The 17,088-nt window shown below is 40.6% G+C and overlaps 1 protein-coding gene across 1 annotated transcript in view; it reads left to right on the top strand.

Annotated features, from left to right (window-relative positions):
- Positions 1-4,533: 4,533 nt before the first annotated feature.
- Positions 4,534-17,088, top strand: part of GALNT11 (polypeptide N-acetylgalactosaminyltransferase 11) — a 39,059-nt gene continuing 26,504 nt past the window's right edge. The window contains exons 1-5 of the mRNA XM_082307052.1: positions 4,534-4,594; positions 5,793-6,125; positions 10,044-10,167; positions 12,118-12,284; positions 16,711-16,836. Of these exons, the coding sequence (XP_082163178.1) occupies positions 5,831-6,125; positions 10,044-10,167; positions 12,118-12,284; positions 16,711-16,836 (712 nt within the window). The 5' untranslated portion in view covers positions 4,534-4,594; positions 5,793-5,830. The remainder of the gene's footprint in view (positions 4,595-5,792; positions 6,126-10,043; positions 10,168-12,117; positions 12,285-16,710; positions 16,837-17,088) is intronic.

Here is a 17,088-nt window from a genome sequence, read left to right as displayed (position 1 = left end):
AAAAATATTGAAGGCTAACACATTGGGCCAGTGTTAGAGCTGCACAGGTTACTAATTACAAACTCTCCCAGGCTGTCTGGGAGAACAGGGTTGTATCATTGTTGGGCCAAGTATTAACTGAATGTAAGTATTACTGGGTTTGATGTATGAAATGAATCTCATGCTGGTGGTGTAAGGGTGCTACCAGAGGCTGGTGCAACATGGAAAGCAGTATTGCACAGTAGTTACTGAAGCTCGAGTCTGGCAGGTAGGGGTCCTGGAGGTTGTTGGTTTTTTATTCCAGCTTTGCAATTGATTGACTTTTACTAAGTTACTTATATTTAACTTTTATAGTTCTCTTAAAAAAAAAAAAAAAAAAAATCAATGATTTACTACTTGTGCAAGGAACTGAGACTTCTGTACTGGAATTCATGGAAAACAGAGAGGAATATTTTCCTCTTGGCATTTCTGGCATTCAGGTCTGCAAACTCAGTTCCGAGGTTTTGCCAAAGTCTGAAAACTGTCAGGGAGTAAATATATGACAGTCAGAACAGAGCAACAAGAGAGAGACAGAAAGGCAGAGTATTTGGTTAGAAATTCTCAGAATCCTGTGCCTTTCACTCTTGATCTCTTCTGAGCTGATGGGGGCAGCTTCTAAGATAATTTTTTTCCTTTCTTGGTCGCCCCAGTTGCCTCCACAATGGATTCTAATTTCCTCATGTAGGAGATGCTGCCACCTTGAATGATTTGTTTGTCATGTTGAAGTATCTCTGGATTCCTAAGTATACCAGTGCAAACAGCCATAAACCCGATGTATCACTAGGATGTTGATGTGAATGAATGCTTGTAAAATACTTCAAGGTGTTATAATTTATTATTTGCTGTGAAAGCTCCTCTCCTACCAAGGGAAAGGAGGTGTCTTCTGTTCAGTCTGGATGTTCTTCACTATGTGCATTTTTAGGAAAGAGAGCCGTTTTGAGGTATTTTGGAAACTTACTTTTGACAGCTGTGTTGCTTTTCAGAAATGAAGGGGAGAAACGCGATAGACCCTTCAAGCCTAGTCTAAGTTACCAGTAAAATCTGTGAGGAACTATGTTATGAAACAACTTTTGATATGTTTAAATCATAGATTTTTTTTTTTTTAATGGCAATTAGGTTGTTTTTTTTTTTGCATTTGAATAAATAAATAGAAATGAGTTTTAACTATAGTGTCCAAATAGCAATTTAGTGGTGACTGGATGCAGTGTTACTGTATTTATTGCATAGGTGAAAGTTATTCTTACGAGCCTATTGACATTATTATCTGCATGATGCAATTCTGCTTTTTTGATTTAAGTTGTTTCCATCTAACTGTTCAAACCTGCTAGCTCTGCTTACATTAGCAGAGCTTTAGGGCTGTTGAGTTAAAAATACATACAATCTGTTTTTCTCATGCAGCATGTATCAGGGCTGAGAAAGGTACTAAAACTTTGGATTTGAAAGGAATATCCTTTGTATCTTCCTGATATCCTGAGAAATCAGCTGGGAGAGGATGGATGTTTAAGACGATCGTCAGGGTATCGTGACCATGCATAGGCAGAGACAGTTGTTGGGTAAGCTGGCAAAGCGTGTTTCATAGAAGACTTCACAGAACTGGAGAGCAAAGGAGTCTGGACGGGGTAAGGCTTTTATTCACTGTATCTAGATGGCTTGCAGAAGAAAGTCATGGATAGGGAGGTGGATGAGGTAAGAATCGAGGGCCAAGTGGCTGCCTCTGAATCGAGTGCTTCCTCCTGAGTCCTTGCAACCAGCTGAAGTGTTCTCTCCTTGCTCCCTCTGGTGTGTATCAAAGTGGTTATTTTTTTGTTGCATGCTGAAATGGGTGAAGGGATACTTGTTTCTTGGTATATTGAGGAGAGGCGGAGATGTGTCAATGTGATTGTACTTTGTATGCATAAAAGTATAGGGCTGGAAAGGTTCTCCTGGTTCCTCACGGCAGGTCCCAAGCAGGACTGGCATTGCATAGGAGTTGAAAACCTATTGTGGCCTCTTTGCTAAAACACATCTGTAAGAAGTCATGGTCAACCTGAAACTGTCTGAAACTGGAGTGTGCAGCTCTGACGCAGATTGTGACTTCTGTGGCTGTTTAAATGGTAGAAGTGGTTGAAATCCATAGGGCAGTGGTTGTGCTAATGCATATGTGTTGGTGAATAAAGTAAACTAATAAGCCTCAATGTGCTTTTCATAGGCAGGGTTTAAATATTTTCCATTCTGCCTTCAAAAGTGTAGTGGTTTAACCACAGCTGGCAACTAAACCCCACACAGCCACTCGCTCACTCTCCCCCGGTGGGATGGGGGAGAGAATTGGAAGAGTAAAAGTGACAAAACTCATGGGTTGAGATAAAGACAGTTTAATAGGTAAAGCAAAAGCCATGCACACAAGCAAAGCAAAACAAGGCATTCATTCACTCCTTCCCACGGGCAGGCAGGTGTTCAGCCATCCCCAGGACAGCAGGGCTCCATCACGCGTAATGGTTACTTGGGAAGACAAACGCCACCACTCCGAACGTCCCCCCCTTCCTCCTTCTTCCCCCAGCTCTATATGCTGAGCATGATGCCATACGGTGTGGGATGGCCCTTTGGTCAGTTGGGGTCAGCTGTCCCAGCCGTGTCCCCTCCCAGCTCCTTGTGCACCCCCAGCCTCCTCGCTGGTGGGGTGGGGGGAGAGGCAGAAAAGGCCTCGACTCTGTGTGAGCACTGCTTGGCAGGAACTAAACCATCCCTGTGTTACCAACACTGTTTCCAGCACAAATCCAAAACATAGCCCCATACTAGCTACTGTGAAGAAAATTAACTCTATCCCAGCCAAAACAAGCACAAAACCAAAAACATTTGGTACTTAAAGAAAATAAATAGTGAGTCTGTATTTTCCTGCCAAATGTACTACCAAATGTCTTGGTTGAATAGCAAGCTACTGAATGGGCCTAGTTTTCTGCATTGTGGAGGTTCTGTCATTTGGTTTAAATGCAGTATTTCAAACTTTGTGTCCTTCTACAAAACTGCAAAACAGTGAAGGAGGGGAAAAGAAGGTGAAACAGTTCTGCTCTAGCAAGGAGTGTGTGGAAATAATATACACTCAGGTTTGCATTTGTTGCCTTTGTAAGAGTAACTGAGTGTGTGCTTTCAGCCTGGTCAGAGGGCTTTCTGGAGATGGGAGGGATGTACAGCAATCTTTTCACTCTCATGATTACTAATTTATCCCTTCATCTTTAATCTGAGTATGCCTCACGTGATTCGCAGCAAACTTTAACTTTAGTGTGGCCAGAAGTGCCACAGCAGCAAGGTGGAGCTCTGAGCTGTAAAAGAGATGCAAGAAGCTGGGGAAATACTTAGTCCATGATGAATTCTGCTCTGTGTGCCTGTCTTCCTAGTGATAGCAAAGGTTATCTTTGGCTTTCCTGTGCAAGCTGCAGTGTAGATGTATCCTTAAACAGCTCTGAAATGAAAAGGTTCCTTCTCTGTTACGGTTATTTTTATCTTATTAGAACAATTCTGTTCCACAATGTAAGTGTATGTGCCATGATGTTAGGATTGTGCGTCTGTTACCATAGTAAATGGAAAAACAACTCTAGCAGGTATTGAGGAGCAGTATATTAGGCTTGGACAAATCTTGCAGCAGATGACCTCCTTGTGGCCGTGGAAGAAAAACCTGGCAAGCACCCAGATCTTCTTTTATGGGTAAGTATTAATTGTCTGCAGACTGTCTGGCAAGAAGAATTATTATAGTTAGAGGATATTACTGTTTGTCTAATCCTGCTCCTTTGCAGCCTTGCATGCTTTTTCTGAGCTTAGATTTGCCTTGCTATGATCATTGACCACTGTTCGCACAGGGAATAAGGCATTGGGGATTGGTGGTCTGTACCTCTCCAACTGGTAAACCCATTCTGTTAGCTAGAATGAGGGGGTTTTTAAATCGTTTCTGCCCCCAGAGCATTTGTTGCCTGACTCATTTCATGGCCCCACAGTTAAGTAGCAAGATTTCTGTGTGAGAGTGCTAGAGAAAGAGCCTGTTTCACAGAGCATACAATTCGTCTGTATGTACAGGGTCAGTATGAGATTTAAACCCCGTTTAAGACCTATTTAAGCTCCTCAGGCTTAACTGCTGTGTAGATTGTTGCCTTGCAGAAGTGAGGGATTTTGACATGGTAAGAATATTGGGTAAATTATTTTTGAGGAGGCTTGGTTTTTTTGCTTTATTTTACTTTGTGGATATTTTATTTTTGGAAGGGAGACAATGACCTGCTGCAGTCTGGGAAATGTGAGCTTGAATTTTGACATGTATTCTTTTTGGATGCAAGTCACTTAGGACTCAGAATTACATTGCCAAAATAAGTGGGATCTTTATAGGTTTCTTTGGGATCATGAACGCCTTCTCCCTCTGTTTAGTAGTTTTCCATATTGAGAAGGGAATAATCTGTTTGTACTCATAAATGTTGTTGTGGTTTGCTCTTTACCAGGCTGACCTGAAGACTTCTGGTAGTTCCCAACTTTTTGAGAAGTCTGAAAAATGCATCAACATAAACCCTTGACTCCTACCCCAATACTTTGTTTTCTTAAATGTTTTGCTAATTAAAAGGTGATTAGATGGTTTTCTGACTTTTTGTTACTATGTGGAGAATTTGTTGTGGTTAGGTAATGATGAGAGGAATCTAATTCTTTGAGTTAGTGTTTTTTTCTCAGTTTTGGGAACTGGGCTGTATAGTTTTGGGGTGTTTGTTTGGGTTTGGTTTTTTTTTTTTTTTTTGAGCCATGTTTGGATTTGAGAAACTCCAGAAAGTTTACCTTATTCTCCTGGGCCATAAATAAAACGTTATCACCAGCTTCATATGCTTCACTGCAAGGATTTGCTTACAATAGTAATTTTCAATATAGCTTGGGGAAATTGTGTTAGTGGATGGGTGCCTAAAGTAAAACTCTGGGCTGGGTTGCTTCCTTCCAGCTCTAGGTGGGCATCTCCTCCAGGGAGCATGGAAGCTCTTCTGGAATCTGCAGAGGCCTGCAGGAACCCAGTAAATTACCTTGGAGCTTTTTGCTCTTACCCTATCCCATATCTGTTTCCTTTCTTGCTGCAGAGAAGAGTATCTGTAAATGTGACTGTCCTGGTCCTATGTGTTGTTAAATTGTACCCCATGATTTCTGTAATTTCTAGGGTGCTCACGATGGCTGTTCTTAAATTTGGGGCAAGGAGGACTGAACTATGTAGCTTTTTGAGTCTGTGTTCTCATTCCATGCTTTAGGATAGGAACTGAACTACAAAACTGGACATGTCTGGACATACTCTTGGGCAACTGGCTCAAGGTGGTCCTCCTTGAGCAAGGGGGCTGCACAAGGTGACCTCCAGAGGTCCCTTCCAGCCTCAACCATTCTGTGATTCTGTGAAGAATCAATTCCCTGTAGTATATTTAGTTCAATAGCGATATGTTTAAATGAATGCAGGCATACAAGGAATGTACTGTTGTGGAAGAGAGATAATTATGTAAATATTATGAGGAAAAATGAATCATTTTTACCTTTAATTGTGATGTGTCACTGGGCTCTTAGTGATTGTTTGCTTCATGTTTTAAAGCGGTAGTATCTATGCAGAATGTGCAAACTGGTCATGTTTATTTTTTGAATGGGAAAGTGAAACGGATTTCGTTCTTAAGGTCTGTGCTTAAAATTTAAGTTCCAAAAATCATTTGATGGAAGAGCAACCTATAGAATGCATTTCCTAATGTATAGACCTGATGAGGTAACTGGCAGCACTCTCAAAATGTGTTTTCACTCTCTTTCAGGTAATTGAGAATGGGTCCTCAACGATGCTAAGTCTACAATGGGAAGTGTCACACTTCGCTATTTCTGCTATGGGTGCCTTTTCACATCCGTGACCTGGACACTTCTGCTTTTCGTTTATTTCAACTTCAGTGAAGAGAACCAATCCTTCAAGAATGTGCCCGTCAAGGGGCTGGAACCTCAGAGGCCATTTCCAAAAAAATTCTACCCCCGTTTTACACGGGGGCCTGTTCATGTACCTGAATTGCAACAGAAAGAGAGTAAGATAGGAAATCCTCTTGGAAATCATGTCCAGGACCCAGTTAAGGGGGATGTAGAATTCTCTCCTGAAATGGGTAAGTGGTTTTCAGTGCTGGTGACAAAATTATTAAAACAGTAGAAGAAATGAGATATTAAACAACCAAACAAACAAACCTTTTTAAAGGATCGCAGGGAAAATTGTGTAATGAAGTAGTTTTGTTTGTTAAAATGCAAGGTGGTACTAATGTCTCTCTTCATTAGGAATTACTTGACATTTATTCTGTTGTGTTTAATCCAAAATATATTATTCCTAACATTTACAGCTGTGCTGTGTAAGTGCTAATGAGGAGGACTGGATTACAGCACAGTGTCTACCCTTGATGTAGTTCTTGCTTTTGGAAGGTTCAGTGTATGCTAGTTTCATATCTTACTTCTATGTTAACTGGGCTCAAATACGTGAACTTTTATTAGCCACAGAGAAACTCTACTCACATCCAGTAATTAAAAATAGCTTGATAACAATACACCGTGAAGAGGACCCATTGATTTGGAGAATATCCTTGGAGTATGAAATCATCTACAAAAAATGTGTGTGGGACAAATTACAATGAAAGATTTATTGAGATGACAGTGGTTAGGGCCAGATCCTGCTTTCTTTGCACCAACAAACGTCTGTGTGTTTCGTTGGAGCATATTTCATCAATGAGATGATTTGGGTTTGTCTTCCAAACTTGCCTTCCAAACTAAAATGCTTTGTATATTTAACTGCTTACAGCTTAGTGTTCGCTGTTGTGTTCAGATGTGCAATCTGAGGCATGTTGCATACTGGCCTGCAAACTTGCTTAAAGCCTGGAGGCAGATGTTGGCTGTTGTGGTATCAGTGTCTGCTGCTTTGGGCATTACGGCATAGTACCCTTCATAGCCAGGAGTTTAATACTCATATCTGATTGAAGTCCTCTGTCGTTACTTTGGATGAATGCTGGATTACCAGCTTCAAGAGTTTATAGAACTTTACCGAACTTCAGTTTCCAAGTTGGTCATTAGGCCTGTGTGAATATGTAGGAAAAATGCCAGTTCATGTTGCCCTGTGGCATTACAAATGTTTATCAGTTCACTGCAAAAAGCACGAGAGCCAGGTGAGGTGAAGGCCAGTCCAGAGGTGGCCATTGCTTTCCAACTATTCAGTACTGGCCAGGAAAGAAATTGGACCTTTTTAACTGAGATGTCCCTTGATCTTCAAAGCAAGTGACTGGTTTGCTTGGTGAAAGCCAAGGGGAATTACAGTGCCAGGATAAATTCTACATGAATCATCAGGAGACAGCTGGCTCTCTGTTAGAATTAGATCAGGTGCTGCAGGAAGGGGCTTCATGTCTATCTAGGGTGGAGCAGTGATACACACACAAAGAAAAAAAAAAAAAAAAAAAAAAAGTAGTTTGGCATATGATAGCCAAAACCAAACCATCATCTGGTAGGACAATCTATCTTTTTTTTTTTTTTTTTTTTTTTTTTTTTTTTTTTTTTTAAATCTGGGAGAGCCACGTAACACTACTGAAGTAAAGCATAAACTGATGTTTCAATTGCAAACCCCTTATTTTTCCAAGGGCTTTTATCTGCTGTTTGGACTGAAATCTTTCATGCCTTTTGCATGCATTTTGGATATTGTTCTTTATGAGAATGTTTCAAAAATATTAGCATTCCTTCTTGTCTGTATGCAGAAGATCAGAAAAAAGTAGTTAGTGGTTGGTTATGGACGGACTGTAGAATGAAACATTTGGTATGTGGTTCTTAGGCTTGTGCCTTGTGTAAAGAAAACGTTTTAAGTCGACCCAGTGGCACGGTGTTACTGTGACACTGAGTATTCAAGAACGATTGAGCTGGGTGTCTGAACTGACAAGCTGGAAGCCTTACTTTGGAAATGCGTGTGGTTCAAAGGAGGACTGATTTACTGCTTTAGACTGCTGGTGCCGGAACAGTGGCATCGCCACTGCGAACAGACCTCATTCCTGTCCCCGTGATGCAACTTATCCACAGTGGGAGCACTCATCCATGAGCGTGATAGCATCAGTCACCACAAGACACACTATGTGGGTGTATCCCACGTCTTTTCCAGGTATCGCTACCCAGCACTTCCCACTTGGTCCTGCACAAATGTCAAGGCACCTGCTCTTTGGTAGTGCAGCTGCGTTGCCATTGCTGTACTCGAGTCTAAAAGCAACAGGGTGGGAATGAGGATGCACAGAATTCCCTCTAGAAGGTCATCTTATACCTATAGGTAGGCTTTGTTGCTGAAACACAACCGGTAGTGACACAGCTGTGCTCTGAAGGCCAACCAGTACTACTTGTTTGAAAAGGAAGAAAGCTTCAAAACTTTAAGACCTTTTCTTCGGTTCTTTTTTTTAACCCATCTCATTTTCTCCAGGCTTGAGCACAGCTGGCTTTTGCATAGCTGTTGAAAACTGGAGAACATGAGGTATGAAGAGAGGCTGAGAGGATTGGGTTTATTCTGCCTTAGAGAGAAGGCTAAGGGGTGAGATTTTATTGCTGTCAACAGCAACTTAGTGGGAGGCTGTAGAGAAGATGGAGCTAGACTCTTTCCAGAGATGCATGGGATTATGATAAGAAATTAAAGCAAGGAGGAGATTTCTATTAGAGAAGAGGAAAAACATTTTCAGTGCAATGGTGCTCAAATGCTTGAACAGGGACATGAAGAGGTTGTAGAATCTTCATCCTTGGAGATATTGGAGGCTTTCAAAACTTAACTGGACAGGTTCTGAGCAACCTGATCTAGTTGGACCTGCTTTGAGCAGGGGATTAGACCAGATTTCCCTTCCAACCTAAATTAGTCTATGATTCTGTGAAACATACTATCCTGGATGTATGGTAGTGTGTGAATAAGGAGCCCCCTTGTTATTTATTTTCTGCAGATTTTGAACCATATGGAGATGATGGGCAGGGTGGAAGGAAGTAAATTACATGATCCTTTCTCGCTTTTTGTACGGAAATTTCAGTGAAATTGCCTCTGTAGCTTGATAATAGATGGAGAGGACATACGCATCTCATTCTGTGCAACCAGCTGAACAGACACAATAAGAAGTCATTGCTCTGCTACCTGAATTGTTGCAGAAGTGGCAAGCAGACACAGCTGGTGGCTAGCACTTCCCTCCTCTCTCTCCTTTTTTCTGTAGAAGGGTTGAGTGAAGCACCATAATATTTTGTTTCTATTCAGACTGGTGAGTATATGGCTCAGTGAGAGAGAAGCATGTGGCACTGAGTCAAGGCAGGCAGGATGGCATTGAGGATTTCAGCCTTGGCCTCTAGCAGTGTATTTATTTATACCAGCAATTGCTGCCTCTGCCATGCTCAGCAACAGTTGATGCTTCTGCTAAAATAATCAATAGAGAAACAGCTAGCTCTGTTGCTGTTTTACTTGCTATCAAAGTCCCAGGTGATATAAACAAGAAGTTTACAGTTTTTTCATAGCTAGTTTTATGTTACTGCAGATGTGAGAAAACTGCGTGAAATTGGAGCTGCTATTGTGAGGGTTTTTCTACCATTGTAAATGTATTTTCTCTCTCAAAAATCTCATTACAGATCCTTCATCTGTATGGATAGGTGCTGATGCATTGTGTGCCAAAGTCCATCCTCTGTTGCTTGTTTGATGTTGGGTCTAGGTGATGCTAAGCAATAGAGGCCATTTAAGTGAAAAGAGTGTGTCTGGTAAGGCAATAAACACAGTGGAGCCATCAGTCTTTGGAGAATTATTTCATTTTATTATAGCTGCAAGGACTACTCATAAGTACTAGCTATTTGTGAGGGGTGACAAAAATAATTGCACAAAAATACACTCTGCAAAACCAGAGGGATTTTTGAAGAACGTAATGGGTTTTAGGGGAGGTTAAAGCATACATTTCAATCCTCGATTGTTTCCAAAGAATATTTTTGAGCCCATTAACTGATGTTGGCATGTGTGTGTGTGTGTTTTTGTTTTTTGGTTTTTGGTTTTTTTTTCCCAGGAATGATTTTTAATGAAGAAGATCAGGAAGTGAGAGACTTGGGCTATCAGAAGCATGCTTTCAATATGCTTATCAGTAATCGGCTGGGATACCACAGGCAGGTGCCTGATACGAGAGATCCAAAGTATGTACTAATTTTTGTAGAGAACATGGTATAATTTCATGTGCTCAAGGACTTGTTATGTTATACCTGATGTAGTATGTAACATTTTTGGATTACATTTCTGTTAGGTACTCTTTCACCCTCCTGTGTTGCTGAAGGCAGATTTTCAGCTATTTAAACAGAAGTGCTTGAGGTTAGGAGTTTTGTTCTTTGGTCTCTTCTGTCTTTTTTGACTGAATATTGTTTCTGGAGATCTATTTTTTTGCCAGCCAGAAAAGGCATGTGATAGGTAAAGCTCCCCAGAAACCAGGCTCCATGAAAAAAGAAAGACTGCTACTCCCTGAAAGCGAAGTTTTTTCCTGATTCTTAATTCCCTTTAAGAATGCTTAAACAAAACCAGATTGGATATACACTTATTCAAACTTTCATCATATTAACTTAATTTTTGTGAGTAGTAGGATTGGCAGAGAGCTATTTTGATAGAAACAAGATTCTGAAAATAATTCTTTAAATAAAAGTCAATGTGGAAAAGACCTAGGAATCAAACTTTCTTTCCAGCAATACTAAGATTACATGTCCTGTGTCTCTTTCATCTTGCTAGCTGTGTACTCACTCACTTAAAGCATGCTACAATACTTTTTATTTCTTGAAGCTTCATTTTGAGATACTCAGTACTGTAACTACCAGAAGAGATGCTATAATTCTGTTTGGTACCTTTGAAAGATGGGCATTAAATGTTGCAGTGCCCAAGTTAATGAGAGACTTTCACTTTATGTACTATTTCACATTTGTTGTCAGCCTACAGAGGATAAGATAGAAGAATGACTGATGACAAAGGCTCTCTGGTTCTCAGTTGAAGTCCTTGCTTGGTATCTGGATTGCACTGCTCTGAATAGGTTCTATGAAAAAGCAGGTTTTTTTCTATAATCTGTCTGATGCATATGGGGGGAAAAAACCACCACTGTAACAACAACAACAACAAACCTCAACGTTGAATTGAAAAATAAATAAACCTGGTATGGGTGAATGTAACGAATCGTACTTGCTGAAATGTCTCTCCCAAGAGCTAAGTTAATTCCAAGTCAATGAAGACTTTTCTTGTATACTTCTGGGTTTTCATTTATAGTTTCTTCTTTTTATTGGATTCCCTCATGCCTAGCATCTTCAAATGGCATTAATCTGTGATATTGTGCCCTATTAGAAGTATGGACAAAATTTGAAAATACAGAGAAAGAAAGAATCATCTTCTGCTTTGAGTGGGATTCAGCTTGCAGATTAAGATGCTTAAACTTAGATAGCTGCATGTTAGTCAGTTGTCTCTGCTTTTATTATAATTAGCAGAGATCCAGTCAATGTAGTTAATGGAGCATGCAGAGCTCTTCAGCTGATAAAATGCACTTGTCAGCCTTAGGGTGAGCTGAACACTATCTGTACTCCACTGACAGCAGTGACTAGACTTGAATGTCTTAATCTGCAGGCTGAATCCCAACCCTGGTTGTCTAAATAGGTATTTAGCACCATTGGAGGTATTCTGGGATATCCAACCTGGTCTTCAGCAGCTGACCAATAAAGTTGTGGGTTTTTTGTAGGCCTCATGTCATATTTGCCATTCCTGTACATGCCTGAGCTACCTGAGGGTACTAGACAGTGTTTTGACAGCTAAAACAAGCCCTTAGTGTTTCCTCTTGTTTATGTCTTGAGGATCTGTGATTCTCACTCCCACCCCAATCCATCATATCCTCTGTTTTCTAACAAGTAGCAATGTTAATTATAAGTCTGTATTATGTGGAGAGTAACTTACTATGCTGAGCCCTACTATAGATGTTATACGCCTGGGCTCTTTATGTTCAAGTTAGAGGTTCTTCCTACACATTTAACGTTTGCTTGTTATTTATGAAGTTTCACTAGTGACCTAGCCTTATGGAAATCCCACTGAAAAGAAGGTGAGAAGTACTATATTTCTGTCTGCAGATGTAGAGAGAAGTCCTACCCTTCTGATCTGCCATCTGCCAGTGTTGTTATCTGTTTCTACAATGAAGCACTTTCTGCCCTGCTTCGCACAGTACATAGTGTTCTGGATCGCACTCCTGCACACCTTCTTCATGAAATTATTTTGGTGGATGACAACAGTGAATTGGGTGAGTGAACCCTTCGGTAATAGTTTGATCAGTGCTTACACTTCGTGATCTTGCTGTCTCTTCCTGTGCTTTATTGGTCAAAATAAGAATGTGGAAGCCGTGATGCGAAACCCATTTGTACTGTGGTCCATCTCCAAAAAGTGCCAGCCAGAACAGATGCAGGATATTCTAAGAAGCCCAAGATGACGTCCACTTTGACACCGGTGCCATTTTAATGATGAGCTTTGTATCATACAGACTCGAACATTCAAAAACAGGTTTTGAAGCTAATAATGAGGAGTGTGTATTTGCGGAGGGGGTGATTAAGTAGCTGTTTATAGTTTAGCTGTTTTTAACAGTGCCTTGCTTGGGCTGTGCTGGTGCTCAGAGCAGACTACACTGATCTTTCCATAAACTTTGTGGGCCAATACTAACTGTGAATGCATCTGAAAGGAATTGAATGCACACAGTCTCAGCTGCGGTCTTGTGAACAAGTTGATGTGGCACTATGGAAACAGTGCGTCAGGTTTTTTGTACTTGCTCAGCATTTCAGACTGGTGGCGTGCTGGGATCGGAGCTCAGCCTTTGCTGGGAGGGCTCTGCGTGGCTCTCGCACAGCCTCTTGTGGCCACCGTAGGAGTAGCTGTCCCTGGCTCTTGGTGGAGCAGCCTCTGCTCCCTCAGTCTGGGAGGGGCCCTAGAGGGGTAAAACTTGCAGAATTGCTTTACTTGTGTTGAAAGATTGATGCTTCGGCATTTTTTTCTCGAGTGATGGACAAGGCAAAGACAGACGTGCAATTCAAGCGTTTTGGCACTTCAAAAGTGGAATGCCTGTTGAGGAATGTGTTAGTGTAGCAGTACTTGCAAGCAGGACTGTGCAAGTTCCCTGCTTGCCTCTGTGCAAGTCCACAACTTTTTGCATTTTTAAAATGATTTTTAGATTATAGTTTTTTAGTACATATAATTAGCTCCCTTGGTCTCATTGTTTGGTTTCTGGGTTAAGGTCCCACTTGCTCTAAGAGACTGATTAGATATGTATAATGTAGAATGAAATTCTCTTGTTATGGAGTTAGTTTATTTCTCTGAGGTCAGCTCAAATGTTAAGATACAGGAGAGAGCAAAGATCAAACACTCTGTCCCTTTCTGATAAGAATGTGTAATATTTAAAAGCTTGTTTTGTTGTTTTGTGTTTTGGAAGCAATATGCCCTCTTTGCTTCAAAGTCTCTTGTTCAATTTGTTGTTTTAAAGTTTCGTAACCTTCGTATTCAGAACTAAGTTTACTTCAAAACTCAATCTTTTGAATACAGTAATCCATTTGGTTGATTAATGCCTGTGTTTAGGCAGTAATACCATCACTCTTCTGGTCTGTTGCTAATCTGAAGGCCAAATTAGGTTCAAAACATTCAAGTAGCTACTTTTGCCTTTCTGACTTCAAATAAACATGTTTTGAAGCCGAAGATGGGAGGAGATATTGTTTATACAGAGAATTACTGCTCTCAATGATGATGCTACTACTGATGTTTGCACTGCTGCTTAATTTTAACAGATGGAATTTTACAGCTGAAGAAGAGCAAAGCTGGTTTAGCGACTGAGGAAATGAACAAAGACTTTGGCTGTGCCATGGATCTCGTGTGATCCTGGGCAAATTGCTTAATCTCTATGCCTCTTTGATTTTTTTTTTTTTTTAATTCATCTTTCCTACATTAAATGCTTCCTGAAATGGTATCTTAGATGAAATTCTGCCTGTTTCTTCAGCTTTAAATATAAGAGCTCTGTTGCACGTCAGTGCTGTTGAGCAAAGCTTGGGTCTTTGCATCTAGTTTTGCCTCAAAGCTTCTTACATTCAATCATCAACAGTCTTACTAGCTAAGCAGGCATTTCCATGGCTCAGCTGAGCCCACAGGTATATTTTTCTTTCCCTTTGCTGCAAGGCAGGATTTCTTTTTCTAGTACAACCTCTTTCTCCCTGATTTAGGCTTTACCTGTTATGGAACAGCCTACAGGATATGTTGAAGGGTGTTACTGTAGGCATTCTTGTACGCAGAAAAAGAGATTGAAGAACAGAAAAGCAGCAAATTGTCTGCAACTCAGTACTTTGAAATAATAACACCCCTGACTCGCATCCTAGATTTGTCTTGTTTAGAGGAGCCTTCGTTACATAGATATGGAGCAAGATGACTAAAGTAATTTTTGGAGACTGTCTGCTGGCTAAAAGGGAGCAATTCTCTCCTTGGAGCAAAATTTCTCAGGCAGGCTCTATTGAAGCAATTTTTTGGCTTATGTCAGAAGAAATCAGTCTTCCCAGTGGACACGAAGCTGACACACAAAAACCCATCAACAACAAAAACCCCAAAAGATGTCTGAGACTACACTGCGTAATGCGAATGGTCCATGATGTGTTCAGGCGATGGCTGGGCACAGTTTCCAGCAGAATGCTAGTTTGTCCGGGTCAAAGCTGTGCTCTCAGAGCATGTTAGCCATTAGGTACTACTGGCTCCTACGTTCTGCTGCTCGAGCCTGTGTTGTAGTCCTGGTTTACCTACCAGTATGGACGTGACCTCCTTTGTCTTTTTGGGTTTTTTTGTTGGTTTTTTTTTTTTTTAGCTGTTTTCAGAAGTTTGGACATGCCATTGCCCATCCAAAACTATTTCTTCATGTATTGTATGTCCTTTCATGCAGCCTTATCTGCCCTAAGTGCCGAGTTTGATAACTGACCTTTTCTGCTTTGTGCTAGCCCTTTGTTTTCTGCAGTTGTACACTGTCTTTCCTTCGCTATGATACATCAGGTGAAGAGTTATTCAAGCACTAGTTTATTTTAGATTTGCAAATCCTTCTGTCCTGCTTATTTGGGTATCTCATTTGGGTAGCATCCTAGAGATGACTTCATTTCATCAGGTTTCTAGGAGACTTTCTCCAAAAAAAAAAAAAAAAATCTTTCCTATTGTCTCTGGCATATGATGTCACATTCAAGAGCAGGGGAGAGAATTCCTGTGACCCAAATTAATCCTGTCTGAATCCCTTCAGAGACTTTTCTTTATCCTAGAATATTCTCTGGCACCATATTGGCTCTGTGGTACATTCTCATTCTTGATCCATGATGCTGCCTTGCAGTGCAAAGGCTGAGATCTTAACATTTGGAGTTGCTTCTGGGAATCTCCTTTTCAGTCTTCCTGCCTGAAAGTTCTTGTACTCCCTGAAGGTTACAGCTCTGGCTTCCACATATATTCCTTTGGCATTTAATCTTATTAACAGCAACTTTAATGTTTGAACTGACATTCATCAGAATAATAATATTTATTCCAGCATATCCTCTGTTGAAAGTCTCTCTGCTTCTCTATACCAAGGTTCTCTGTGAAGTCTCAGCTGGCTTTTTGTTTTTCTTCCTCATTTTATATTCCTCTTTATTTCTCCATAAGCTTATTAACTTATGTTTTTCCATTGCTTCAGTCTTCGTGTGTCCATCTTCTCTTCAGTGGTCCTGCTTTAATGTTAGAAATCATTGTCCTTGGGTGAAAAAAGTATTGTTACACTAAAAATCGCCATTGATGTTAGTTAAGTTACAGTAGTGCCTATAGACTTCAGTGAACCTTGCTCTCCTTCAAAAGCACATGCTTGCCAGCAGTGTCTTTGATTCTTTTGGATTTTAGAAAAGCAACCACCTGCGAGTGAGCTGTAATTCTTTGTATCTGCTATTGTATCAGCTAACCTGGTACAGGTAATGAAAGGTGTCTTCGTGCTTCTTTTTCAAGGTGTGTTTGTTTTAGTGTATGGAACACAGTAATTTAAATCACTTGTCTGTGTGAAAGGGCTTTCATTACTTCTGCTGCAAATGACAGTCACCATGAGAAGAATTTAGAAATGCTATTTCTTTGTACAGTGCCTTTTATTTTTTTTTTTTTTAGCAGCAGTAATTCCTTTAAGCATAGAGTCTAGTAGTTCCAGTTAACTTGAGTCGTATTGCACTAAAGGCTTTGCAAACAGAACAGAAAGATAACAATCCAGTCTGTATTCAGGAAATAAAGGCTAAGTATAAAACCTGAGATGGTGGCAGCGCATAAGAAGTTAGTTGGGAAAATATAAGGAAGTGTACTTATCAGCGGGAATGCACGCTGTGGAAGGCCCAGTCATACGTATGGTCCATCACCCTTTTCAGTGCAGGGTATGTAACTGCTTTGTCCATGTGGGTTTTCACAATGCAGCAGGAAAAAGTGAAGCAGTTGATAGGAAAGTGTGAGAATAAAATAACAAAAAAAGGCCACAGGAATTGGAGGGCAGGTGTGGGATGTGGGATGACCGGCTGTCCTTTTGGTACTCTTGGTTTGAAGCTGTGCTGTATTGGGGTAGCTCTTTGATCAAGTTTTTGGCCCTTTTTGGGTTGAACATCTTAGGACTTCAAAGCTTTCACAATTTCCATCCTGTTGTTGAGCTTGTGGTTTCGTTTTCTCAGCTGACTTGAAGAAAGACTTGGGTGAATATGTTAAAACTCAGCTTCCGAAAACCACAAAATTGGTAAGAAATGAGAAGCGAGAAGGCTTGATTCGAGGAAGGATGATTGGAGCCTCTCATGCCACAGGTATACTTTCTTGTTTCTCTTTTCCTTGCATACTTTGACCATATGTTAATTGGGTGACTTCTTTGTCTGTAGTGCAGCTCTTGCAGATGTTGAATGTTTGACCTGTGATTGCTTTAGCCCACTCTGGGGGCTCTGCATGTCGTGCCATGTTCTAAGCTACACGATTTAGCGTAGGGGAAGGAAGATTTGGGATAATGCTATCTTAGGTGAGAGACATTTTAGCAATTGTTTCAGAATATCAGTGACTTTGAA

This window comes from Platalea leucorodia (assembly GCF_965183815.1).
Source record: "Platalea leucorodia genome assembly, chromosome: 1".
NCBI classification, from domain to species: Eukaryota; Metazoa; Chordata; class Aves; order Pelecaniformes; family Threskiornithidae; genus Platalea; species Platalea leucorodia.
This window is presented reverse-complemented; position numbering and strand designations above follow the sequence as displayed.